Below are 27,308 nucleotides of genomic sequence, written 5' to 3'. Positions count from 1 at the left end.
AATTAACTCCATACACGTCATTTCCAAATATTTAAGTTAAAATGAGGACAGCTATTTCATCATTTTTAGAAATAGAATGAATATCAATCTAAGGTTTTGGATGCATTTCAACTCTTGGAAAATGATATTAATCAACTAATTGATCTAGAAGAAGATTATCCCAAGTACATACATTTTCCTTTCTGTGGGTGGAGCTGATCCTATTATTTCTTCAACATGGTTTTTAGTTGTGCTCAGTTTACAAAACAAAAAAAAAACTGCAGACCAAAGATTTTTTTCCACAAGGAATGAATGTCATGCAATCTTGTAGGTGTGTCCAATGTCATTTGGAAGTGCACTTCAAACTCCCAAGCAAACACCAGGTATATTTCCCTAGCTAAATCAAACTTCTTGCTGCAGAATCAGTCTTAATATTCAGGGTCACATAAAACATTCTTAATCCTGATTTTTCTTTTCCCTGAACACAGGAATCTCACTCTGGGTTAGAAAACCAGGTATTGTTTGATTTGTGGGCAGCCATACTTCCAGTGTGTGGTGTGTTACCATCAAATATGGGCTTCATTCCTGCATTAAAATCCAGTTTTAGCAGTCTCACTTTCACTTTGGGCAACAATAAGGGCATGAAGGCAGAGCTGACTAAAGTGAATTGGCAGATTGGGTTAATGGAATCAGTTAGTCAAGGTACAGTGCAAGGACCTGGACCCACTGCAATTTGCCTGCCGCTACAACAGGTCTACAGTGGATGCATTCTTACTGGCTCTCCACTTGGCTTTGGAGCACCTAGACAACAGCAAAACATACGTCAGGCTGCTGTTTATTGATTACAGCTTGGCATTCAACACCATCATCCGCTCAGTACTAATCAACAAGCTTCAAAACCTGGGCCTCTGTACCTCCCTCTGCAACTGGATCGACTTCCTTATCGGGAGACCACAGTCAGTGCGGATCGGTAGTAACATCTCCTCCTCGCTGACGATCAAAATAGGCGTACCTCAAGGATGCGTGCTTAGTCCACTGCTCTACTCTCTCTACATTCATAACTGTGTGGCTAGGCACAGCTCAAACACCATCTATAAATTCACCAATGACACCCCTGTTGTTGGCAGAGTCTCAGATGGCGACGAGGAGGCATACTGGAGTGAGATAGATCGGCTAGTTGAGTGGTGTTGCGAAAACAACCTCTCACTTAACATCAGCAAGATCAAGGAATTGATTGTGGACTTCAGGAAGGGGAAGTTGGGAAAACGCACACCAGTTTTCTTTGATGGGTCAGCGGTGGAAAGGGTGAGCAACTTCGAGTTCCTGGGTGTCAACATCTCACAGGATCTATCCTGAGCCCAACACATTGATGCAATCACAAAGAAGGCACACCAGTGGCTCTACTTTGTTAGAAGTTTGAGGACATTTGGTATGTCACCAAAGACTCTTACAAATTTCTATAGATGTGCAGTGGAGAGCATTCTGACTGGTTGCATCACAGCCTGGTATGGAGGCTCCAATGTGCAGGATCGAAAGAGGCTGCAGAGGGTTGTAGACTCAGCCAGCTCCATCACAGGCACAACCCTCCCCGCCATTGAGGATACCTTAAGAGGCAGTGCCTCAAGAAGGCGGCATCCATCATTAAGGACCCTCACCATCCGGGACATGCCCTCTTCATGTTACTACCTTCGGGGAGGAGGTGCAGGAGCCTGAAGACCCACACTCAATGTTTCAGGAACAGTTTCCTCCCCTCTGCCATCAGATTTCTGAATGGTCTGTGAACCCATGAACACTAGCTCATTATTCCCCTTTTGCACTATTTATTTATTTTTGTAACTTAGAGTAATTTTTATGTCTTGCATCGTACTGCTACCACAAAACAACAAATTTCATGACATATGTCAGTGATAATAAACCTGATTCTGATTCTACAGTGGCAGATATTTGAAAGGATCTTTCAAAATACACAAATAGGTACATTCCAATGAGAGAAATATTCCAAGGGCGAACCTACCCTCCACAGTGGCACAACTAGTAGAGCCGCTGCCTCAGAGCACCAGCGATCCGGGTTCAATCCTGACCTTGGGTGCTGTCTGTATGGAGTTTTGCAAGTCCTCCTTGTGACAGTGTGGGTTTTCTCTTAGTGCTCTGGTTTCCTTCCACATCCCACAGATGTGTGGGTTTGCAGGTTAATTGGCCACTGTAAGTTGCCCCCAGTGTATAGTGAGTGGCAGAATCAGGGGAGAATTGATGAGAATGTGGGGGAATAAGAATAGATTTAATGTAGGATTCGTGTCAATGGGCATTTGATGGTCAGCGCCAGCTCAGTGGGCTGAAGGGCTCAGTTCCTTGCTGTAAGATTCGATGACTGTGGTTAACTAATAAAGTAAAACTAATATCAAGTTTAAAGAAAAAGCATATAATTTCCTGAAGATCGATATCAGGTCAGAAGATTGGATAGAATGTAAAACAAAAGGCAGTGACCAGAAAATTAACAAGGAAGAAAAAAAATCAAAGTACAAAGAAAGCTAGGCAGGAATATGAAAACAGATGGTAGAAGTTTCTATAAATATTTTAAAAGAAGTTCACAAAGTAAGGATTGGTCCTAAAGAAAATGGCTCTGGGGAATAAATAGATGGCAGATAAATTAAGCAGGTAGTCTTCACTGTGAAGGATACAACTGATATTCCAGAGGTAGCTGCAAACCAGCAATTGGAAGGCGAGGGGAAGGTGGGGGTGTGGGATTGGGGGAGGCGGGAATTCCAATTGCCCAGGTAGTAGTACTGAACTGCAGTCTGTCCAAACCTTTTGGACTTAATACTACGGTCTTCAAAGAAATGGCTGGTGATGCAGTTGATTGGTTGGTTTGAATTTTACAAAATTCCCTAGCTTTGAGGATTGTTCCATTAGATTGGAAGGAATCTAATGTAACTCGTTTGTTCAAAAAGAGAGGGAGATAGAAAGCAGGAAACTACTGACCAGTTTCAGTAGCTTAACATCTGCCCTTGCGAAAACATTAGAAGTGGTTATTAAGTGTTACAGAGGAACACTTAGAAAACTTCAAGGTAATTAGACAAAGTCAACATGATTTTGTGAAATGTTTGACCAATTTACTTTGAAGAAGTAAATATGCTGTGTTTAAAGGGGAACTGATATTTAGATCAGATTTAGATTTTCAGAACACATTTGATGAGGTGTTGCATCAAAGGTTATTGCTTGTGGTGTAGGAGGTAATGTTATGGAATGGATAGAAGATTGGATGGTTTAAAGAGCTTTTTTGTGGTAGACAGGATGAAATGAGTGCTGGGCCTCAATTTTGTGTTACAGAGGGACACTTAGAAAACTTCAAGGTAATTAGACAAAGTCAACATGATTTTGTGAAATGTTTGACCAATTTACTTTGAAGAAGTAAATATGCTGTGTTTAAAGGGGAACTGATATTTAGATCAGATTTAGGTTTTCAGAACACATTTGATGAGGTGTTGCATCAAAGGTTATTGCTCGTGGTGTAGGAGGTAATGTTATGGAATGGATAGAAGATTGGATGGTTTAAAGAGCTTTTTTGTGGTAGACAGGCCTCAATTTTGTACAATTATAAATGATGGATGAATGCAATGGAGTTAACGTTGCTAAATTTACTGATACCATAGATACATAGTAAGTTTTAAAGAGGACATAAGGAAGCTACAAAGAGATTTAAATAGGTTGTGAGTAAGCAAAGAGCTGGAAAATAGAGGATAATGAGGGAAAATGTGAAATTATCCATTTTGATAGAGAAAAATAAAGAAGCATATTATCTAAATGGTAGCAGATTGTAGAACTGTGAGATGCTGAGGGATCTAAGTGTCATAGTACATTCTTCACAAAAGGCTGGCTTGCAGGCACTGTAAGTAATTAGAAAGCCAGCAGAGTGTTGTTAATCACGGGGGGGAATTGAATACAAAAATAAAGTTATACTTCAGGTGTATAGAGCATTGGTGAGACCACATTGTGTTCAGTATTGACCTTATTTATGGAAGAACATCAGTGTATTGGAGGCAGTTCAGAGAAGGGTTATTAGACTATTATCTGCAATGGACAGGTTGTCTTATGAGGTGAAGTTGGACAGGTTATGCTTGTGTCCACTGGAGTTTAGAAGAATGGGAGGTGACTTGATTGAAACATAAAAGATCCTGAAGAGTCTTGACGAGGTAGAGAAGATGTAGCTACTTATGGGAGAATCTCGAACTAGAGATCACTGTATAATAATAAGGGGTCATTCATTTTATTTGATGTGGAGGAATTACTTTTCACTCAAAGATCATGAGTCTTTGAACCTCTTCTTCAAAGGGTAGTGGAAGACAGAGGTAGTAAGTTTCATAATTAGCAGAAGGAGAGGGGTGCAAGGTTACCGTGGGTAGGCAGGAATATGGAGTTGAAGTTAGTCGGATCAGCTGCGATCATATTGAATGGCGCAGCAGGCATGAGGGGCTGAGTGGTCTCCTCCTACTTCACATTTGTATGTTTATATGTAACTGTGTTATTTGTATTCAAAAACTCAAAGAGCTTTGCAGGAGACAACTTTTACCCCCCTGTCCAGGTGTGAACTCACTCAGTTCTATTTCCCAATGCTTTTCCCAAACACTTTTAAAATAGTTTTTGTCAAATATTTCCATTTTAAAAACAATTATACCTAATATCAATTATGCCTTTTGCTTCACTATTTCAAATCGTTAGGAAATTCCATGTCCTAACAAATTTCTGAATTAAAAAACATTTTACTTCTCCTTTTGTTCTGTTTGTGATGATGGATTTGTGCCCTGTTGTTACTGACTCACCAACCAGCAAAGATTGTTTCTCCATATTTATCTTACTATTATCTCTTAATTAGGCTCATTTCTATCAGATCTTCTGGACAAGTACTTGGATAGGAAAGGTGTACTGGGATATGGGCCTAATGTTGGTAAATGAGACATCACAGCTGGCATGGACAAGATGGGCCAAAAGGGTCTTTTTCTATTTTGTATGTTTCTTTGATTAAAGGCGATTCCCATGTTACAGTTTGGGTAATGGAAATTCACCCTTACAGAATTCACAAATCCAAGATTTGGAATAAAATTCGATCTTATGGAACTTATGTGAGGAAAAAGTTACATAAGTAAACACAAAATGCAAAAGAAACAACAATTTTTGTCTATTTTTGTTTTTTCAACTCACGAGTGCAGATAATATGGCTTTTTAGCACAGGTTCAGTTTGCTGTCTAGTGGTTTTTTCCCCCAAGAGTTTTCCATATTATTTGTCTTCAAGATGTCTAAAGTGCAAGTTGTAAACCTAAACCATCAATGTTATTTGTTGTGAGTTGTATCATTAAACTATCTTACCTATATTCGATGTGCATTTAGAAGTGTATGTCTCCATTCAAAATGAAGGCTGGAAGGTGACATCTGCAGTCCCTTGTGTATCCAAATGCAGCTGCTGGCCACTTAAGAGATTTGATTTGAAAACTGACAAGGTAGTCTCTTAAATGGCCCCCAGCAGTGAACCAGCAGCTGCGGTCCTCATCATTACTGTTGAGTGAAAAACATCCTGCAGGAATGCATCTCCATTTATAACATGGGATTCAATGGGAAAAGGGTTTCAAATTATGGAAAATCGTGATACGGACTGTCTTCTAGGAACACAACCCCTCTTTAATGCGGGGGATTACCTGTTCTAATAAAAATGCCAATATTTCTGATCTCAACATTAAAAATTTCTCTTTCCTGGTACCATCTCAGCAAATATCTCTTCTACCCTCTTGAAGGCCTTGGTGTTCCTGGGCTGGAAGGGTTGTTTTGTAAGGAATGAGTAAGCAGGTTGGCCTATACTCCTGGAGTTCAGGAGAATGAGACAAGATCTTATTGGAATGTATAAAGTTCTGATGGACTGGACAGAGAAGGTGCTGAAAGAATGCTTCCCCTCATAAAGGCATCTAGAACTTAGCAGGGTATAGTTGCAGATTAAGAGATGGCCCCACTTAAGGAGGATATGAGAAGGAGAGTCCTCTCAGAGAATGGAGATTCTGTGGAATTCTCCATCTAAGAGAGCCATGAAGTATAATCAACGCTGAGGCCAACAGACAGATTCTTGGTCTATAGGGGACTGGAGGGTGATGAGGATTAAGCAAGAAGGTGGAGGCCATGATCTGATTAGCCATGTACAAATTGAATGCTGGAGCAAATTTAAAGGTCTGAATGATCAGTTCCATCTACTGTTTTGTATGCTCTTACACTGTTCCGTATGCTCTTACGCTGTTCCTAACCAGAGTATCTAAAAGAAGACTCACTATTTGACTGCCCATATAGTCAATAACGTGTAATTTAACAATACCTAATTTTATATTTATTCTATGCAATTTTTATAGAATTTAGACTCATTCTTCCATATTTAATAATTTATACATTGGAAATGTCGGTGCTTCTTTCCCTTTTAAAGTTCCCATGTAATTTTATGTGCACCCCTTAATGTATACTGCAAAAATGTATCATCTGAGATCAAATGCATTGCATTTCATTTGAAGTATCAGATCTGTCAGCCCACATGTGACTTCGTGAAGTAACTGAGTTCTTTTCTCATTTCTGTGTTCTCTGCAAATGTTGATAATGGTGTCACCATAGCCTGCTCATCTATTTATAAATAGGCTAATGGATCCAACACACGTTCTCACAGATTGCCAGCATTTTAGCATCTCCTGGCATTTACTACTTCTCTTAGTTTACTGCCCTTCTACCAATTTTCATGCATTGCACCTGTTTTATTTGTTACTATGGATCTGAATTTTTGTCTGTAACCCTCCAGTGCAGAAACTTTTCAAGCACTTTCTGAAAATCTAAAATGCATCGGTCCTATCTTCACAATGATTGCCATAACGGATGCATAAAAGTGTGTGCCAGGAGAAAGCCCTTCAATTTGAAGGGATTGCGAGAAATAGCCTCAGTTAAGCTTTTATTTATTCCCGTTCTTTATCATTTTCTGTTCTTATTTTTCAAAGTAGCAAATACCCTTATTTTTCTTAAGATGATATTTTACGGCAGCAGAGAGAGAATCTGGTGGCTTCTGCCAGCAGTCAGCCACGTGCACACCAAGCATTTGGGGCACTTTCACTCCTTTTTTCTTTGTGGTTGTATTATATTCAATAAACAGGATTGTTTCTATGAAGTACTAATTATTCTAATCATAATGCTTCAATATGGAATCTTTGAACTTTGATTCTTGCCTTCAGTGAGTTTGAATATACTATGCATTGCCTTATCACCCTACACCACTCATCATTATGCTTATCTTCAGCTGTTAATAATATCGAACTTCAGTGAGTCATTGTTCATGTTTTATTTTTGCTACAGCTCCACAATAAGTGTGTCTCACATATCAAGCCTGAATGTGATGGTGGCCAACTGAAAGACCACATATTACTTCCCTCCTACATATGTCCTGTAGTTCTGGTAAGTATTTGACAATGTAGCTAGAAGTTGTTGGTTAAAAAAAAAACAAATTGCTGGAAGAACTGAGCAGATCAAGAAGCATCTGTGGAGGGAAAGGGATTGTCAACAGTGTGGGTCAAGATACTGCATCTGGAAACAGATCCTGGTGCAGGGTCTCGACCCAAAACATCAACCATCCTTCTGCTTCCACAGAAACTGCTCGACCCGCTGAATTCCTCCAGCAGTTTGTTCTTTGCTCCAGCTTCCAGCATCTGCAGTCCCTTGTGTCTCCAGTAGTTGGTGGTTATTGCCTAAATATTTCAAGTTTAACTTTGCTTTGCCTTTTTCCTGATTTTGTTTTTATCTTGCGGTTTTTCATATTTTTATCCTAGGTTTCTTCTGTACAATAAATATTGGCTCGAGAGAGTGAGAAAGACATTGAGGAGCAGATTTGCAGGGAAATTGCAGTGATGTACAAGAGCCAGAGATTATTGATAAAAAGGTCTTCAACTATCCAAGTGTATGCTGGAAGGGCAACAACATAATAGGCAAAGAGGGGAAGGAGTTTCTTCAATGTGTTTGGGAGAACTTTCATGCTCAGTTATGTTTGTGGCCCAGTGAAGAAGGCAGCACTGCAAGACAGTTGTGGGAACTAGGCCAGTCTAAGTGTAGGAGTGTCAGAGAGGGAACATCTAGGAAACAGCACAATGAAGCACAAAGGTGAAGATATTTCAAAAGAAGTCAATGCAATTTAAGATTGCCATTTGATCATCTTAAGTGGGATTGTCCCAAATTTCCTATTTTGCACTTCGGTTAAAATACATGGAGTCGTAGAATGTTAGCAGCACAGAAGGTGTACGTTTGGCCCAATGAATCCATGCAGGCTATTTACAAGAACAATACCACTAGTGCCACTCCCCCATCTTGTTCTGTAGCCTCTGCAACTTATTCTTAAAATAGGCACATTTTTTCTCAGTTTCTATTCCAATCTTGCAATGTGAAGTTTTGAATAAATTCCTGTGTTTCTCATTTCTCTAAAACCTAAAACCCATCCATGCCGAGCATTAGCTGAGTGTTGTCAGGACAGGTAACAGTGAGCAGCAGGCAGCCATCTTCTTCCAGACTGCCCCATCCTCAGAGGTGCTTATCATTACTCCTTCTTTTCATTTTCCAGTATTGTACATATCAGGTGTCCACTCCATAGAACCATAGAACAATACAGCACAATACAGGCCCTTCAGCCCACCATGTTGTGCCGACCTTTAAACCACGCCTAAGACTATCTAACCCCTTCCTCCCACATATCCTCCTATTTTAAATTCCTCCATATGCTTATCTAACAAACTCTTGAACTTGACCAATGTATCAGCCTCCACCACCACCCCAGGCAGCGCATTCCATGCCCAAACCACTCTCTGGGTAAAAAACCTCCCTATGATATCTCCCTTGAATTTCCCACCCATCACTTTAAAGCCATGCCCTCTTGTATTGAGCATTGGTGCCCTGAGAAAGAGGCGCTGGCTGTCCACTCTATCTATTCCTCTATCATGTCTCCCCTCATCCTCCTCCTCTCCAATGAGTAAAGCCCTAGCTCCTTTAGTCTCTCCTCATAATCCATGCTCTCTAATCCAGGCAGCATCCTGGGAAATCTCCTCTGCACCCTTTCCAACGCTTCCACATCCTTCCTGTAATGAGGCGACCATTTGCTACAATTAACATTTAGCTATAGATACAATAATACATTGTTCAGTACATTACACAATAATGCAGTGTTCAATTAAATGCAGAAAACGTGTATGGTGGTCTTCTGCTGTTGAACCTATGTTCATGAAAAGCAAATTATTTTGGCTGACATATCTCCAAAAGGTACAAAGCAAAATTTAAATATAAAACCAGTATGAATGAGTTACTTGCAAATTTCCATAGCTAAATGCACTGTTATTGCACAGAAGAATTTATGGGCCTATGTTTAAATATGGAGAAGCCAGCACCAGATTCGCTTAATTGTTTGATCGTTTTTCTGTCTTAAAGGATAGACAGCCCAATCAGAAAAAGGCCGAAGGTAATTCACCAACAACTCCAAGTTCAGACGACAGTCAGGCTTTCAAATGTAATACAACGACAATGGATGGACAAGGACTGCAGGTATGCCCAGAAGAATGGAATGTCTACCTACCAATGATCCTCATTCATTAATTTTAACTATAAAGCAATGAATTTAACCTTATGTTTCTGCCATCTCTGACGAAGGTAGGACTAAGGAGGCTTAAGAATGAGCTGAGTTGCAGCCCCAGTTTTTACATGAAACAAAGTTGCAAAAAGACTAACTTAGGCCATTAACCAAGGAAGGTTAATGATAGGATTTTAAGAATGGCATTTTAGTTCTAGATTATTTATTGGTTTTGACACAATTCTTTCACTGATGATCAGTTGATTTACCTGCCTTTGAAGGCTGCTCTTGTGGCACCAGTTCCCCAATGTAAAGCCAGTTCCCAGCTGATTGGTGAAGCCCAGCACAGTGCAGGCCCTTTCCTATCAAAACTGGCAAATGCCTCCTCCAGAATTGTTCGTTCTTCCTGGCTAGGAGGCATTAAGGAGCATGAATGTCTCTGGCATCCCCAAGCTTTCAAAAACTATTGGAAACAAAAATCAAAATACTGTTAACCATTTCTAAAATGATTGTATTTCTTTAAAATACTAGTTAAATCAACTCAACTCAGGAAAAAAGTAAATTTCTTTATACTTCTGCTCCTGTCCACAGCCTAAGTGCTGGGAATGTTGTAGGCCATACGCCCCTACTGGAGTCCGTGGAACACAGTTATCCTGAGATCAGTGATTGATATTGCAGAAGTTTGGAACTTCTGCCTTCATTTGTTGCATCCATAAGTGCTTTGTCATTGTGAAGAACAGATAGTTTGAGTTTCAATGACCTTGTCCAAGCCAGAAGCAATTAAGAAGTAGCCAATTATCCCCTGGCTGACTAGCAGTTAGCTCAGTGGTGCTTGTTCCTATGGTTCTTCAAGCTATCAGGGAAAAATGGATGTGTGGTTAATGTCTCAAAGTCAAGTCTATTGTCATATGCACAAGTACATGTATGTACAGGTGCGATGAAAAACTTACTTGCAGAGCATCACAGGCACATAGCATCATATAAGCAGCATTCACAAGAAAAATATAAACGTAACTTATACACAATTTTTACAAGAAAGAACACAATTAGAGCAAAAAAACAAAGTCCAATTTAGTGCAAAGTGATCAAAGTGGTCATAGCATTGCTAAACTGTGGTAATTAGGGTTGTGCTGGTTGGTTCAAGAACCGAATGGTTGAAGAGAAGTAGCTGTTCTTGAACCTGGTGTGGGACTTCAGGCTTCTGCATCTCCTGCCCGATAGTAGCTGCGAAAACATGGCATGATCCGCATAGTGGGGATCTTTGATGATGGATGTTGCCGCCTTGAGGCAGCACCTCCTGTAGATACTACCAGTGGTGGGGAGGCATGTGCCTGTGATGTATTGAGCTGAGTCTACTACTCTCTGCAGCTTCTTATATTCCTGTGCATTTGAATTGCCTGCCAGACTATGATGCAACCAGTCAAGATACTTTCAACAGTACATCTGTAGAAGTTTGTTAGAGTGTTCGATGACAAGCCAAACGTCCTTAACCTCCTAAGAAAGTAAAGACACTGGCGCGCCTTCCTTATGGTTGCATCTATGTGCTGGGCCCAGGGCAGGTCATCCAATATGTTAATGTCTAGGAATTTAAAATTGCTGACTCTCTCCACCACTGATCTCCTAATGTAGACTGTTGCATGTTCACCCTCCCTCCCCTTCCTGAAGTCAATAATCAGCTCTTCAGTTTTACTGGCGATGGGCGAGAGGTTGTTGTTGTGGCACCACTCAACCAGGTGTACTATCTTACTCCTGTATGCTGACTCATCACCACCTGTGATTCATCCAACACCAGTGGTGTCATCGGTGAATTTAAAAGGGTGGACCAAAGTAACTGTTTTTAATGGTTAAGTAGTTGCTAAACCATCAGAGGCTCAGCATAGGCCAAGGCCTTTTTATTTACTGAATACAGACGGCAGTTAACCAAAATATCCTCCCTCTTGCACTGAGTAACTCCTAATCTTCAGTGAAATCAATCTCAATATCAGTTCTTCATGCACCTCTTCCTATGCATTTTTTTTGAGATTTAGACCCAATGTTTGTGAAAGAGCAGCAATGTTTTTGCAAATTGGGAATAGTCCTAACATGTGACTTGGAGGGGAACTTGCAGTTTTTGGTGTTCCTATGTGCTTACTACCCTTCTCCTTGGTGGTACAGATTGCAGGTTGGGTGGTGCAGTCAGAATAGCCTTGGCCAGAAACTGTAGTGCATCTTGTAGATAGTACACACTGCAGCCATTGTGTGCTGGTGGTGGAGTGAATGAATTGTGGATTGCAGTCAAGTGGGCTGTTTCTTTGAATGGTTTCTGGCTTCTTGAGTGTTCTTGAATCTGCACTAATCCAAGTAAGTGGAGGATGTTCCATTACAATTGTGCCTTGCAGATAATGGAAGGGCTTTAGGGTATCAATAGATGAGTGTATTACCATCGACTACCAGCCTCTAAACTATGTTATCACCACAGTATTTATGTGGTTGCTTCAAACGGCGGGTCCCAGGGTGTTGATATTCAGGAATTCAGCAATAAGTAAAGCCACTGAATGTCAAGGATGGATAGAAAGATTGTCTCTTGTTGGAGATGGTGTAATTGTAAACTTATTGCCATCCTGTTCTCCCTCAATTATTTTCATTTAAACTCTCCTATCTGTATTCATGGTCACTCCCCTGGTCAGGCAATTTCCTGTGACCTTTGCCCCCCCAAGTCTTTGACCCTTTCATTCTTTTTCTCACCACCCATAATTCCTTTAAAAAGAAACAAAAAGCCAGAAATACTCGGCAAGTGAGCATTATCTGTAGGGGAAAACTGGATTAACATTTTAAATTGCTGACCTATCATCAGAACAGGAAAAAAATCGAGGTAGAAATCCCTCTCTCCCTCCACCCCCACCATCATCTGTTATTTAACACCTGATAATTCACTCAGATATTCTTCCACACTAATTCCAATCCCCTCAAATCCAAGAAGTGAAAAAAAATCATAACATCCAGCTATCAGTTTGGACCAGCTAGATCACATGAAGTGCTAATGGACCTCACTCCCTGCTGCAAAAGCAAGAAACTTCAGGGTCATCCATAATAATCAGCTACAAATTGATTGCATCACTAAGGAAGATGTATGCCAGACTTGGGGAGCTATTAAAAACAACCAAACGATGGAAGGTTCAAAATGAGTGCGTGCACTAGAGAGATCATGGGAAAGGAGTGTCTATTAGAACTACATACTGTGATACTATGGTGTATAATAAGGGAATAGGAACTCGTTAAATATGTACTTCATTCAATTTTCATAATAAAGAAAAAGGATAAAATACTAGCACTCTAAGTAAATTGAAGACAAAGAATGGAACATTTCAGATTTATTATCAGTTTTAAAAATGTGAATGAAAGAAAAAAATAGGACTTCAGCCAAATCTCCAAGACCTAATGATTTCTACCCTATTGGTAAAAGAACCAGGTAGGGTCACTTACACTGCATTGGTTGTTTTCCAAAACTCTCTAGATTTAGGACTTGTGCCTCTGGGTTGGGAAGTTGCACAGTCAGCCCATTAGTTAGGAATGGAGAAAGGGATAAACTAGGAAACCACTGTTCTGTCAGGTATCAACTTAATGTCAGTTCTGGTGAAGTGACTGGAATCTGTTATCAGACACAAAGTGATTGAAGAGTTGCTGGTTGATGAAGTGATCACAGAGAGCACTGATTTGTGATGGGCAGTTCAGAAATGAGTTCAAATTTTGAGGCCATTGGCATAATGGCAAGGGGGTGTCTGTGGATGTTTTCAGTATGGACTCGAGAATGCACTAATAACATTCAGCACGAATTATTAGTAAAAATAAAAAGGCTCTGAATTGGAAGTAACCTTTTGCTGTGGATTATTCATTGGTTGTAACATAGAAGAAAGTGAGTGGGTTTACTGTGATTGGCAGGATATAATAAGTGATGTATTAAGTTCTAAGCTTCTATATATTATAAACGAGGATAGAGGATTGGAAGTTTGTATACCAAGGTTGCACATAATCTTAGTTGAAAAGAACAGTAACTCTATAGATGGGAATAAGAAGTTCTAAAAGAACACAGAGTGAATGGAATTGTGAACTGTACAATAATGGAATAGTAAACTGTGGCAGATTATGCACTTGTTTATTTTTGATCCAAGAAAAACAAATTTGATTAATAGTGAAAGAATCAGATCTGCAAATGTGCAAGGATTCTTGAATGTCCTGGTACACACATTACTACTAAGTAGAGTACAGATATGAGTAATTAAAATGCTAATTTGACCATTACCTCAAAGGACCTAGAGTGCAAAGGAAATGAGATGATGTTCCAGTTGTATATAGTCCTGATCAAGCTGACTGGAATGCCATGTCAAATTTTAGGCATCCCAACTGAAGAAAGATGTATTGACTTTGGAGGAAGACCAGTGATATTTACCAAACTGATACCAGTGATAATATTTTCACATTCTTTCTCAGGGAAATCCAGAATAGGGGGGTAGGATTTTAAATTAAAGTTAAAATATTAATAAGTGAAATCAGGAAGCACATTCATTGGAAGGATAATGAAAATCTAAACGAGCCCTCCCCAAAAATTGCTTTTGATCATGGGTCAATTAAACATTTCAGGACTATTGACTAATTATATCTGCCCTGTTAGTAAAAGAGCCAGGTTAGGTCATTTACTGTATGTTTGTTGGTTTTCAAAGCTATCTAGATTTCAGACAAATTTAGAATGAAGGCATCAAGGGATGCAAATCAGAGGTCGATAAAAGCAGATGATCTCTTTAGCCGTAATCTACTTGAATGTTGGGACAGACTCGGGGCTGAATATTCTGCTCCTGTTTATACAGGCAACCCCCATGTTACAGCCATTTGGGTAACAGAAGTTCGCCCTTACAGATTTCACAAATCACTACACAAAAATTTGAGATACAGAATGAAATTTGCTTTCATGGAATTTATGAGAAAAAGCAGTAAATAAGTAAACAATTTTTTTTCCAACTCGTGTTTCTTGGCGCATGTGCAAATAACATGGCTTTGCGTTACAGCAGATCCTGATGCGGACCGTTTTCGAGGAACACAATCCCACCGTAACACGGGGGTCACCTGTACAAAGACTAAAGATAATCCCTGGCTTCTTGCATCTGTTATTAGTCATTGCCTTAAACGCTTTCCTCATGCAACCTCTGACTTCATTCCCCAAATCAATGGTCATTGTGGTTGAGTCCATCTCAATAGGGATGTGGTGTCTCTACCTTCCCTTTGCTCATCCAGCTCTGTTGCCCTACTGCTGAGCCAGGTTTATCTTGTTTTTCTCTGAGTTCCCTCATCCTTTTCCTTAACTCATTCCAATCCACAATAACAATTTCTTCTCCTACTATCCCATTTCCAGTTAATGGCTGGCTATTGACTTACCTTCCCTGACCATCATTCTCTTTTGCTGATGCACTAAATTTCTCATCTCAAGCTGCTCCCTCTCTTTGTAATTCTTGTTAGCTTCTTCCCTTCTCAAACAATCACATTTGATTCCAAAGTTCTTGAAACCTAACCATCTCCATCTTCCCTACATATCAATAACCAAGCCCCACCAATCATGTTCCCACCTATGTCAGAGCAGCAGGCCAACCTTCCACATGTTCCCTTTGCCTCCACGGATGCTTCCTGACCCACTGAACTCTTCCAGCAGTTTTTTTTTGCTCCAGATTCCAGCATCTGCAATCTCTTGTGTCTCCATTATGAAGGGGCAGTTGTGACCAATAAATGCTCGTACCTTGCTAGAGGAAACACATTCACTGTTGATGTTACCTTCCAAGTTTGGCGTGATTTCTGACACTAGTAATGAACAAATATAAAGGCATTATAATACATCTCTTTTATTGCATGAATATATCCAGTTTATTTTCAGTAAAATGATTGTAAATGAAATCATAGAACATAGAACAATACAGCACAGGAACAGGCCCTTCAGCCCACAATGTTGTGCCGGATTAATTAAACTAGTAATTAAATGCCTAACTAAACTAATCCCTCCTGCCTACACAATGTCCATATCCCTCCATTCTCTGCACATCATGTGCATATCTAAGAGCGTCTTAAATGCCTCTATCATATTTGCCTTCACTACCATCCCTGGCAGCATATTCCAGGCACCCACCACTCTCTGTGTAAAAGCAACTTGCCCCACACATCTCCTTTGAACTCAACCCGTCTTAAATGCATACCCTCTAGTATCACATATGGGAATCATCGTGCAACATTTATGTTATGTCCTTGTGGAAAGGTAAATTTTGGTGTTATTAGCCCTTGACTCTGAAAAATAACATGTTTAGTGTAAACCAATCATTACATTAAAGTACATTAAAAGTTAGCATATACTGTTACTTATTCTCAATAGAAATGAACCACAGTAGTACGACAGTGTTAGCACATAGAGGCTATAAACAGCCTTTCTACGTTATAGCTCCAAAATAATTTCTGTTTGGTACAATAAATTCATGTGCTAATTATAAATGGGGCAGCAACATTGACTGTGCTTTATATGTGGTATGCAATACATGTGCATAATTATATGGTTATTTAAATATAGGCTGACAAACCAGTGACAACAATTTACAAAAAACACTTTCTTGAGCCAGTTATATTTAGAAGTCTTTCATGATTTAAGAAATAGTTGTAACAATCTATGAATATCTTGATCATAGGTTATTAGCATATTACCTGAGACCAAGATTCCATAAATAAAATTTTACATTGAGAAATACAAGAACAAATGAATGCAAATTTCATAAAATGGAGAGTGTTGTAGAGCATCTTAAAAAGAAAAATGAGGCAGTTCCAGAGCAAAGGGCTTAGCAGCTGAGGTTTGTCAACCTCTTCTGATGGCAGATAGAGTTTTGCAAAACCATCATCCTTAACTGGTGTTAACAACATCTAATCATCCATTCAGTATTTAGATGATCCTGCTATGCTACATTTGCCTTTATTGCAGCAGTCACAATTCAAGGTAATTCATTGCATCTGAAGCAATTTCAACTATTTTGTTATAAATGATAAGGTATTACATGAAGATTTTTCTTCTGTCCTAGAAAGTCATTTTTTGTGGAAAAATTGTCAAAATTTCACATATAACAATACTGTAGCTGTTTATGGTCTGAAATTTTCCCTTGAATGGAGGCACAGTTCCATTTCAGAAGCATCTTTGGCATGTTGCATGCTTGTCATTTTGAGTGCCAGGGCTATTATTTACAGCTCTCCAATACTAAAGCTGATTACTCTGGATATTGTTATACTAATCTTGGTATGCCCTTTGACCTGACATGTTACAGTGATCTCATCTGTAATGTCCTATGCCATTGTCACCTCCATAGTGATGGAACATTATGTTTTATGTAGGTTATTGACTTGACAACAGTGACTTCATTGCAGATTGCGATATTCAGAGTGGGTGAAAGGTTGCATTTTTGTTATTCAATTCTGTACATTTACTTTTTTTTGTAAGCCCCACTTCAAAATCGATGATTTGTAGTTGAGATAGATAAGGAGAGTTAAACAGTCCATGAGCATGATGTTTCTTGAACTAGAGTAACACAAGAAATGTCTTTGAGTGGGATTTGCTCAAGGGAAACAAAAATGACTTAGACTCTATGATAGGGTCTGTGGAAGCAGTAGGAGAGGTGCACGAGATCATCATGTTATAATTCTGTTCTTCATAGAGTCAGCATGGAAACGGTCCTTTTGCCCTCTGGTTCCATGCCAATCTTCAGGCACTGATTTACACTAATCCTATCCTGTTCCCACAATTCTCCCTCAGATTCTACCCCTCACACTACACTAGGGGCAATTTACAGTGGCCAATTAATCTACCAACCTGCACGTCTTTGCGGTGCGGGAGGAAACCAGAGCAGGTGAAGGAATCCCACACAAGCGCAGGGAGAACATGTAAAATCCACACAGACACCACTGGAGGTCAGGATTGAACCCTAGATGTTTAAACTGCGTGGCGGCAGCTCTACTAGCTGCACCACTGTGCTACCCCTCTTCCTTGAAATTGAGAATTGGAAGGAGTCAATGTTTGTGCTTTTGCAAACACCTGAGCATTATCATAAATCTAGGATTAGCCAAGAAACAGAATAACCATAGACTAATTCAACAAGGGCTTTCAGTCTGTTGTGCACATGTGCCAGCCCTCTGAAATAGCAACTTTTTGTCCCATAAACCTGCAAGTAAGCCCTCTTCAAGTATATGGCCTGTTGAAATTTCCTTTGGAAACCAATTACGTCATCTTTTATTAATAAACCTCTGAATGAAGAAATTCCTTTTAATCTTCCCTCTCCTTTTGTCAGTTTATATGCTTTATACCTCTGGTCACAGACCCAGTTGCCAGAGGAAGCAGTTTCTCTTCATAACTTTAGAAAGTTCATTAGGACTCTCCTTAAAGAAAATCCATGCAACTTCAGGAGATTCAATTCTTGTCCTTTTATCTCTTCCCTTTCCCCAGTGCAGGGGTTAAACATTTCTTCCAGGTGAAGCAGTAATTTACTTGGACTGGAAAGTAACAGCAATGTTATTTTTGTTTCCCTTTAGCAATAGGAAACAGCAATGTACGACATTTGCTGTTCACGATGTGGTCCCTATATTGGAGAAACCAAATGCAGACTGGATGATTGGTTTGTGAAGAACCTGCTTTCAGTCTGCCAGAATGATCCTGAGCTTCCAGTTGCCTGTCACTTTAATTCACCATCCCACTCTCGCTCTGACCTTTCTGTCTGTGGCCTCCTGCAACAAGGCCCAACTCAAGATTAAGGCTAATCTTCCATCGAGGTACTTTACAGCCTTCCGGATTCTATCAATTTCTCCACCTTCAGATAGCTCACTTTTTCTTTTTGCCTGTTTCAGTACTGGCCATTTCTGTCTGTTATCATGTTGGCTCAGTTTTTCTTATTCTATTTTTATCATCTGGCCTGCTGGGCATGTCCCATAGCCTTGCCATTTACAACACATTACGCAGACAAAAAAGATGAATCTGTTGGTAACTGCCCCATGAACCCATTTGCACTCAATCTCTCAGAGATCTTCCCTTTGTTCTACCCATCCTTCCTCCACTTTGTACTGAAAGGTAACTTGTTTATCTCCCTTTCGCAGTTCTGATGATATGTCCCGAACTGAAAACGTTAAACTGTTCCTCTTTCCACAGATGCTGCCAGACCTGCTGAGTGTGTCCAGCATTTTTTGTTTCTGTTTCAGGTCTCCCCTTGGCCTCTGCTGTAAAGAGAACTATCTCAGCTTCTCCTGTATCTCCTTGTGAATGAACTCATTTAACCTTGGAGCTGTCATCTGCAAATCTCCTCTCTATCCTTTCCAGAGCTTGAAATACTTCCTAAATCATGGATCTTCTGAAATCACCCAGAGATTTAGAAATGTTTAGTATTGGTTGTTCTTTATACCTTCATTGGAACCACCATAAACCCCAAGTATTTCATATGTTTTATTAAGTGCTTTTTCAACAAGTCCTGTTACCTTTAAAGATTTGTGAATATGTATCATCATCCCAATCCACTCTTCACAATTGCACAATTGACCACTGCACCATATTTTCTTTGCAGCCTCCTTAACTATGAATACTTCTTAACTACCAAAATCGTGGAAAATAATATTGGTTTTATACATTTTATTTGGTTTTATTACACACACTTATGAAAGAAGAGTGGTTTCATAATGTTACAACTTTAAAAAAGCAAGCTAATTAGATCTAATTAGCCTACTTTATTACCATCTTCATTTTAGCATAATAAGTACCTTGGAGAGAGGATTTATGTTTTTTGAGTTAGAGGAGAAAGGCTATTTACGAATAACAGTTTGCATATTGAAATTGCCTAATTAGTACAAATTATGTAATGCTACGATTAGCATAAGTTATTTTTCCAATTTCATTCTGTAGAAATAGTAATGGCAAAAGTTTGTTACTGCTCTTATTTATTCTGATATGCTTGTTGCAAAGAAATAGGTGCAGAGATTTTGAATGTGGCAGAAGATATTTGGTGTCCAAAGTTGAACTCAACAATTACAGGGGTGGAACTAAGCAATCTTTGTAATGACATGAGGTTTCAGGATTTTGACCCATTTGCAACGATGGAATGGAGATATGTCCCAAAGTTAGAATGGTGTGATTCTTGAAGGAAGCCAGATGATTGTAGGCCCATGTGTGTGTTCTTGCATGCCTGTTGTCCTTGTCTGGCATGGTAGAGATCATGGATTTGGGAGACGCTGTCAGATTCACCTAGCCCAGTGACTGCTGTGCCTGTGGTAGATATCACACATTTCAGCCATGATGCACTAGTGGTGGAGGGAATGAATGATGAGGGTCATGGAAGGTGCTAATTGTCAGGCTGCTTTGCCCTACATGCTGTTGAGTTTCTTAAGGACTTCAGATCTGCGCTGATTCAGAGAATACACCAATACAATCCTAATTTGTGCTTTGCAGATGGTGGAAAGGCTTTGAGATAGAACATAGAACATTATGGCACAGTACGGGCCCTTCGGCCCACGAAGTTCTATCATTTTATCCTGGTCTAATATCTATCTAACCCTTCCCTCCCACATAGTCCTCCATTTCTCTATCATTCATGTGGCTATCTAAAAGTCTCTTAAATGTCCCTAATGTATCTGTAAGGAGTTGAGTAATTTGCTGCAGGATACCCACCATCTTACCTGCTTCTGTAGCCACAGTGTGAATATAGTTGGTTTTTGGTCAATGCTAACTCGCTGCAGGGAGTTGATGGTGCGAGACTGGGTAATAGTAATGTCATTAAATGTCAAGGATAGATTTTTAGGCACTCTTATATTCTTGGCACTTGGGTGGTATGAATGTTACGTGCCACTTATCAGTCCATGCCTGAATGTTGTTTGGCTCACGGTTTGGAGACATTTCCTGAGGAGTTGCAAATGGAATTGAAGACTATCATCAGCGAATATTCCTGCTTCTGACCTGATATTGGAAGGAAGGTCATGATGAAACAGCTAGAGGAGGTTGGGCCTTGAGCACTGCCCCGTATGAGATATGGCTCCAGACAATGCAGAGGATTCCCATTGATTTTAGCTTTACCGAGTCACCACTTCTACACCTGATCAGATACTGCCTTGATGTCCAGGATAGCCATTCACGGGTAGCCCCTGGAATTCAGCTGTTTTGTCCATTTGTGGACTGAAGCTTGGATGATGTCTGAAAGTGTGTGGTCCTGGTGATACTCAAACAGCATCCAACAGGTTTTTAGTGAGTAGGTGCCACTTGGTATCAAAGTTGACGGCACCCTCCATCACGTTGCGTTACTTAGTAATTGGGCAGTAAGTAGCCAGGTAGGAATTTTCCCACTTCCACATTCTCAGGAGGATGACCGCGTTGTAACTGTGCTTGAACAGCTTGGTTAGACGCATGAGTTAATTCTTGAGCAAAAGTTTTCACTGTAGCAATGGTGTTGTCTGGTTGCATATCTCTTGCCTTATCCACTGTTCATGGCTGCTTCCTGATATTACATGGAGTGAATTGACTTGACAAAGACAGACTTCTATAAAAGTGGGGATCTCGGGTGAAAATTGAGATGGATCATCCACTCAGCTGTTCTGACTGAGGAAGATTGCGAATTCTTGGGTTTTACATTTGCAACTATACTGTGTGCTGGGCTCCCCCATTGCTAGATGATCTTGGAGCCTCTTACTCGTGTTAGCTGTTTAATTGTCAAGTACCACTGATAACTTGATGTGGGAGAACTGCAATGTCATGATCTGACACATTGGTTGGACATGTCAGTTAGCCCTGTGATTTCACAATGCTTTTTTTAGTTCAGCTGAGTAACGCACTTCAGAGACGCAAGAAATTCTGCAGATGCTGGATGTATCTGGAGCAATACACACAAGGTGCTGGAGGAACTCAGCAGGTCAGGCAGCATCCATGGAGGGAAATAAACAGTCGACGTTTTGGGCCAAGACCCTTCATCAGGACTGGAAAGGAAGAGGGCAGAAGCCAGAATAAGAAGGTGGGGGGAGGGGGAGGAGCACACACAGGCAGGGGATAGGTGAGATCAGGGATAGGTAATGCACTTTACCAGGTCAGTACCTCATTTCAAGGTGCCTGGTGTTGCTGCAGGTGCACCTCCTGTACTCATTGAACAAGAATTGGTCCCCTAGCTTGATTATGGTAGAATAAGGGATATGCCAATCAATTAAATTTTTGGTTGTGGTGGAATACATTCTGCTGCTGCAGAAGGGCTCCACGTGTCAAGGATGCCCACTTTTGAGCACTGTTTTTGGATTAGGTTGTCAATAGGCCACATACAAATTAGAATTAAGAGGTTGCCAAGGATAGATCTGCTGGAGGATAAAGGCTAATGGTACAAAGGTGGGAAGAGAAGCTATTGCTAGTGTCCCTCTAGCTGGCACTGAATAGATCAGAATGGAAGCAGATAAGTGTCACTCAACTAGCTGGATGTTGATCAAGGGGCATTGATGGAAGATAATGGGGCCAACTGTGTGAGTAGCATAGCTGCCCTGTGACAAAGAAGAGAATATGTTGAATCAGGAACAAGCAACAATGAATAAATTACAGAAAATCCAGGAAATTGTTAGCGGTCGAGCAGTATCTGTTGAACAGATTAGTGGTCTTTCAGGAGAAAGAATTACAGATACAGCATTAAAAAAACAACTGGTTAATTTTTTTTTAAAGTTAAATGAAGATTCATTTAAGAGACAGATTAGTAAGCATACGGGGGAGAAAGGAAAAGATGAGTTAGTTGGGAAAGGGATAGGAGGAAGTTCATGTGGAGCACTTGACACTATTTACCTTTTGGACCCAGTGCCTTATTTCTGAGTTGTAAGTACAGTGTTATGCAATAACATTTTGCAACCTGTATTTAAGCCAAGTATTCATGATGAGTTATAGTCATAGTTCAGTTTTTTCCAGAAAATTTGGTAGGAATTAATGGAAAATTTTTGCACATACTAATGGTTTGTACTCAAAGAGATTTGTTTTTAATATGTTTTAGCCATTAATTGCATTTATTTTCAATGGCTGTGTTCACTGCGTATGGTTATAAGTGTGATCACAAACTAGATAATGCTTTCTGATTCATTGAGCTGAGGGGACATCTCTTTGGCTGGAAATGATTGATCATAACAGCAAATTATTATTTGTATAAATATACCAGTAAATTTAAGTGATCCCAACCAGTGTGTGCTTGTCGGAACTTTATATAATCAGTACTTCTTATTTTACAGATCACATCTGTGCCCGGTACACATCCACTTCTAGTGTTTGTTAATCCCAAAAGTGGTGGAAGGCAAGGGGAAAGGTAAATGAGAAGAATATTTTATCAGGCTTGAGTTGCTGGTGATCATATTTTTTGGTTGTGTTTCATAATATCTAACAACGCAAGTGAGCTGCTAAATGTAGGAAAATCGCTTAGACATGATATAACTGTTTCATGAGCAGATTTCCTCCATTCATTTTGTAGCTGAACAGAATAATGTTGCTGTTAAATCTAATAAACACTTCTATTTTTAACACCTGCAACGTAATAGGCCTCAATCTAGAAGAAGCGAGTGACTTTTCCAACTGCACATTTACAGTATTTTGTTTGATTATTAAAATCAGTCTGTCCTGTTTAGCTGCAGGAAACAACCTGAAGATCACTTTAAAGTGTGCTACATTTTGCAGCAAGATTATCAGAGCGTACCAATATTTAAAGGATAAATTGGACAGCAGCTTCTAGCAACCACGCACGTACAATTAAACCTGTTTATCAGGAAAAGAACGTTCCTCCAAAAGCTTCATTGTAATAGTATCTTTCCATGAGACTCATCAGTGAAACATGTCATACAACAAAGAATAGAGATACTTGCCTGCCAGACATGATAAAAAATGTCAGTGCAAATTTATTGTCGTGTCCAAAGTATTATCAGACTTACCCTGGTAAGACATATACTGCCCAGCAAGTTCTCTTATGAGGAAAATTTACTTCTACAAATGAGGAATCCCATTCCTTCAAATTATAAAGAATTTTTTTTTAGTTTCTCTTTCTGTTTTTTTATCTCTCTGCTAATCCCCTTTATTTTACTCATTGATTTACTTTCTGCATGTGATGCGAAGTAAATATTCAACCTTAGACTTCCTGGTTTAGATTCTCTGTGCAGTTTAAGGAATGTGGGGAAAATAAAATGGGTTAGGGTAGGATTAGTGTAAAAAAAATAGGTGCTTGATGATTGGCAGACTCCTTGGGCTGAAGGGCCTGTTTCTGTGCTGCATCTCTCTATGACTCTTGAGATACTTTCATTATTCAAGCAGTCCCAGATCCTCTGTTTTGAATTTGCCAGCACTGTAACTACCATTCCCCAATCACAGATTTGCCAATTTCCAGTCCATCAATCAGATGCTAGAGTTTTGATGTTATCCTTGTATATCAGGCGGAAACAGAGCAGGCAGCGAATTAAAATGATGGATGGGCAGGCATAAATTGTGGTTTTCCAGGAGCTCTTTCTGGAATAAAGCTTGATCCATGATCTTTTGAGGCCAGAACAGCACAGTGATTTAGGGCTAGCATCAGAGTAATGTAAAACAATAAGTATTTTTATAGCATGTTGAACATAGAAAATAAAACAGCATATTTCACAGGAGCATAATGAGACAGAAGTATACCACAGATTGCAGGAAATTCAGTGGGCATTGGCCTTTTATTATATCTTTAGAATTACTTGATTGTGACACAGTACTGCTAACATCCATTAGTCTAATGGACACAAAATTCACTCTTCCCCTCAAATAGCAGGTTTACATTGTTTAATATCCATGTTTTCTCTATATTGTGCATTGATTTTTATTTTGCTTTTGGATGTTGAACTATTTAATCACAGTAATTGTTGGTTATGAAGAGCTTTCTTAATGCTGTGTTCTCTCATTTTTTCAGTTACCTAGGATGAAATATATAGATTACAGCAAAACGTGTGTGCAAAATTGCATTGCCTGAAACCTAAGAATAAATCTGTTTGTTCTGTTTTGATAGAGTTCTCCGAAAATTTCAATATCTCCTCAACCCAAGACAAATTTATAACCTTGACAGGGGTGGCCCTGTGCCAGGGTAAGTGTGATAATATTTTAGACATTAGGAGATATTAATGTTTTGTGGAGTGTGTTTTGTTCATGGAAGAAACTGCTACAGAAGGTACTAAGATCAATAAATAGCATTGTTGATACTGCCAATCTGATTGAGATCAACCAATTCCACAGTGACTGACATTAAACATGAAATAATCCTCGCTCATAGTTCTCAGTGCAGGCCGCCCCTGGGTAACAAACAGGTTCTGTTGTTACAGACGTTCGTAAGTCGATTTTGTCCATAAGTTAGAAAGTACACAAAAATCACTCAATGTGGTAACCATACCTCCACAATATTACAACGAATGGCATCAAAAGCACATAAGACTGATAAGAAAGAACATTTACCAAAAGCGGAGAGAGAGCAAACTAGTTCTGCCATTCATAGGAACGAACTTTTGTACATACGTCGGACTTTTGAATTTAATAATATTATGGGAGCACACCCGGATGTACAGGTGTCTGTGAGTCAGATGGTCATAACCTGGGGATGGCCTGTACTACATAGGTTAGAACTTAGCACATGAAAAATCAGCATAACAGAATGCAGAAGCATAGAGTGGTCGATTTTAATGCTTTTATGGGTTGCTTCAATCTTAAACTTTGAGGAGAAAGTACAGTTGCTGTTAAGTTGGTGATTGGCAGGAAGCACTTCTGGTTTGCATCATGATAGTTTACATAAAGTGCATTGGAGCAGAGCTTCCTTTACCCTGAAATTGCTGGCCACCTGCCCCTGGGAAACACTGTTTGGAGCCCAGGTCCCATCACAGTGGTGTGGACTCAGCACAGCATTAAGGCTTTCTCATCTCACACAGTCCTAACTGCTCTCTCAGCCAGATACAGTGGGCTCACTGACTGCTAGAGCCATCACTGATATTGAATGTATCGCACTGGCTTCAACATTCACAAACATTTAGTAATCCTTATATTTAAAAAAATCAAAAATAAAATATTTTATTAATAAAATGCTAAACAGCACATACACTTTAAAAACAGTTAAGTGCATGTTATCTAATTAAATGTAAAGAATAAGCTCCACTTCCTTCCTCCTGGCAGCTGATCTCTACCATTTATTTCAATGGGGCATTTGTATTTGTGCAAGGTTTAACTGGCAAAGGCTTAGCAGACAGGCTTCCCAACCTGATAGGTGGGAGCTCTGTGGAAGTTAACACTGGCCCGTTAAGGCTCGGTGAGGTGCAGTGCGTGGACAATCAGCAGCACAGGTGTCAGGCCAAAACGTGTCTCCACCAGATTAGGCCCATGAAACCAACAGAACTGGGACTTCTGGAAAGAAACCCGTGATCTGGGGATCTGACCTAATACATTTTCGTCATTTCTGATCATCTTGATTTAGCCTCTATATAACAATATATCATTGGACTATCAAGATTAGTTTTACCAAATGACAGTTGCTCCAAAAGTAATGGAAATCACCATTTTAACAGTCTCTATCGAATGATCTATGCTGTTAATATACAGTAACATGGCCATGTAGCAACAGACTTGATTTGATCATGACTTATGAAATTGCTTTTATTGGAAGACATATAGAAACCTGCCACATAAATAACACCACAACTGAAATTATTAATGTGCAATGTTCTGACCCTCTTATTCTGGCAATATTAATATGATCTTAAAAAGTATCTTCCAAACAAAAGATGCAGACACATGGTCACTTTGCTTTCAAATGAAACTTGTATTCTTGTACTATCATTTTTTAAGGATTTGGAAAGTTTGAGTGTGTGTGCCAAAAGGATTTTGCTTTCGCTTGTACAGTTCAATTATATTAACTATGGAGAGCAAAGTCACAGAGTATAACATTAACAGGCACTATTGATAGAATGGAAAGTTGAGAATTTGACAAGAGTGTGAATTCACTGCTGGAGGGTTAGGTGGTTCTCCTTGGAATTTAAAGTAAATCAAGTGAATTAATTCCATAAAAATTTAATTAATTGTACTAAACAAGGTTAAAGACAGCAGAGTGCAGCATGTGGGAGTTTGCAGAGAGCAGTGCAATTAGAAGCAACCATGTTTGCGGTACATGGCTGCAATTCAAAAAACTTCAGAATTGCTGGCTAGAATTTGAGTACACCCATGCATGAGGGGGAGTTACATATGCATCCTGATTCAGAAAGCACTAGTTTCACTCGTGGTTAAGCTTTGGTTAGGGGTCAGGGACAAGAGGGTGCTACTGCAACAGGCAATTTATGGAACCACAGCCGTAGTGGGAAAAGGGCCTCAGCATTTGCCATTGTCCAGCACATTTGAGGCACTTGTTACTGATGTGGATGAGAACAAAATGGCAAACTGACCAAGATACCATGGTACAGGAGATCATTTGGGCCTGGTGAGTAAAAGGGAATTTTGTTATGGCAGGGGGATGGTTATTATTATGTGCATCAGTGATCTGTAGTCCCAAAGTGTGTTAGCTGCCCAGTACCAGGCTTAAGGAAATTTCCTTACTACTGAAAAGGGATGGGGAGGATTTAGTTGCTCTATTTAAATTTGAAAATAGGATCTTAAATATTAATAAAGCAAACTGAGGAATGGTAAAGTTTGAGTTAGCTGAAGTGGATTGGGAAACTA

At 39.7% G+C, this 27,308-nt stretch overlaps 1 protein-coding gene across 6 annotated transcripts in view; it reads left to right on the top strand.

Annotated features, from left to right (window-relative positions):
* LOC127571220 (diacylglycerol kinase beta) overlaps positions 1-27,308 on the top strand; it is a 450,652-nt gene that overhangs the window by 234,527 nt on the left and 188,817 nt on the right. For all 6 annotated transcript variants that reach the window (XM_052017450.1, XM_052017424.1, XM_052017441.1 and 3 more), the window contains 4 exons: positions 7,342-7,440; positions 9,451-9,564; positions 22,847-22,920; positions 24,628-24,702. In XM_052017450.1, coding sequence (XP_051873410.1) covers positions 7,342-7,440; positions 9,451-9,564; positions 22,847-22,920; positions 24,628-24,702 — 362 coding nt within the window. The remainder of the gene's footprint in view (positions 1-7,341; positions 7,441-9,450; positions 9,565-22,846; positions 22,921-24,627; positions 24,703-27,308) is intronic.

The sequence above is a fragment of the Pristis pectinata genome, chromosome 1 (genome assembly GCF_009764475.1).
Source record: "Pristis pectinata isolate sPriPec2 chromosome 1, sPriPec2.1.pri, whole genome shotgun sequence".
Taxonomy (NCBI): domain Eukaryota; kingdom Metazoa; phylum Chordata; class Chondrichthyes; order Rhinopristiformes; family Pristidae; genus Pristis; species Pristis pectinata.
The sequence above is the reverse complement of the archived record's forward strand: the minus strand, read 5'-3'. Positions and strand labels throughout refer to the sequence as shown.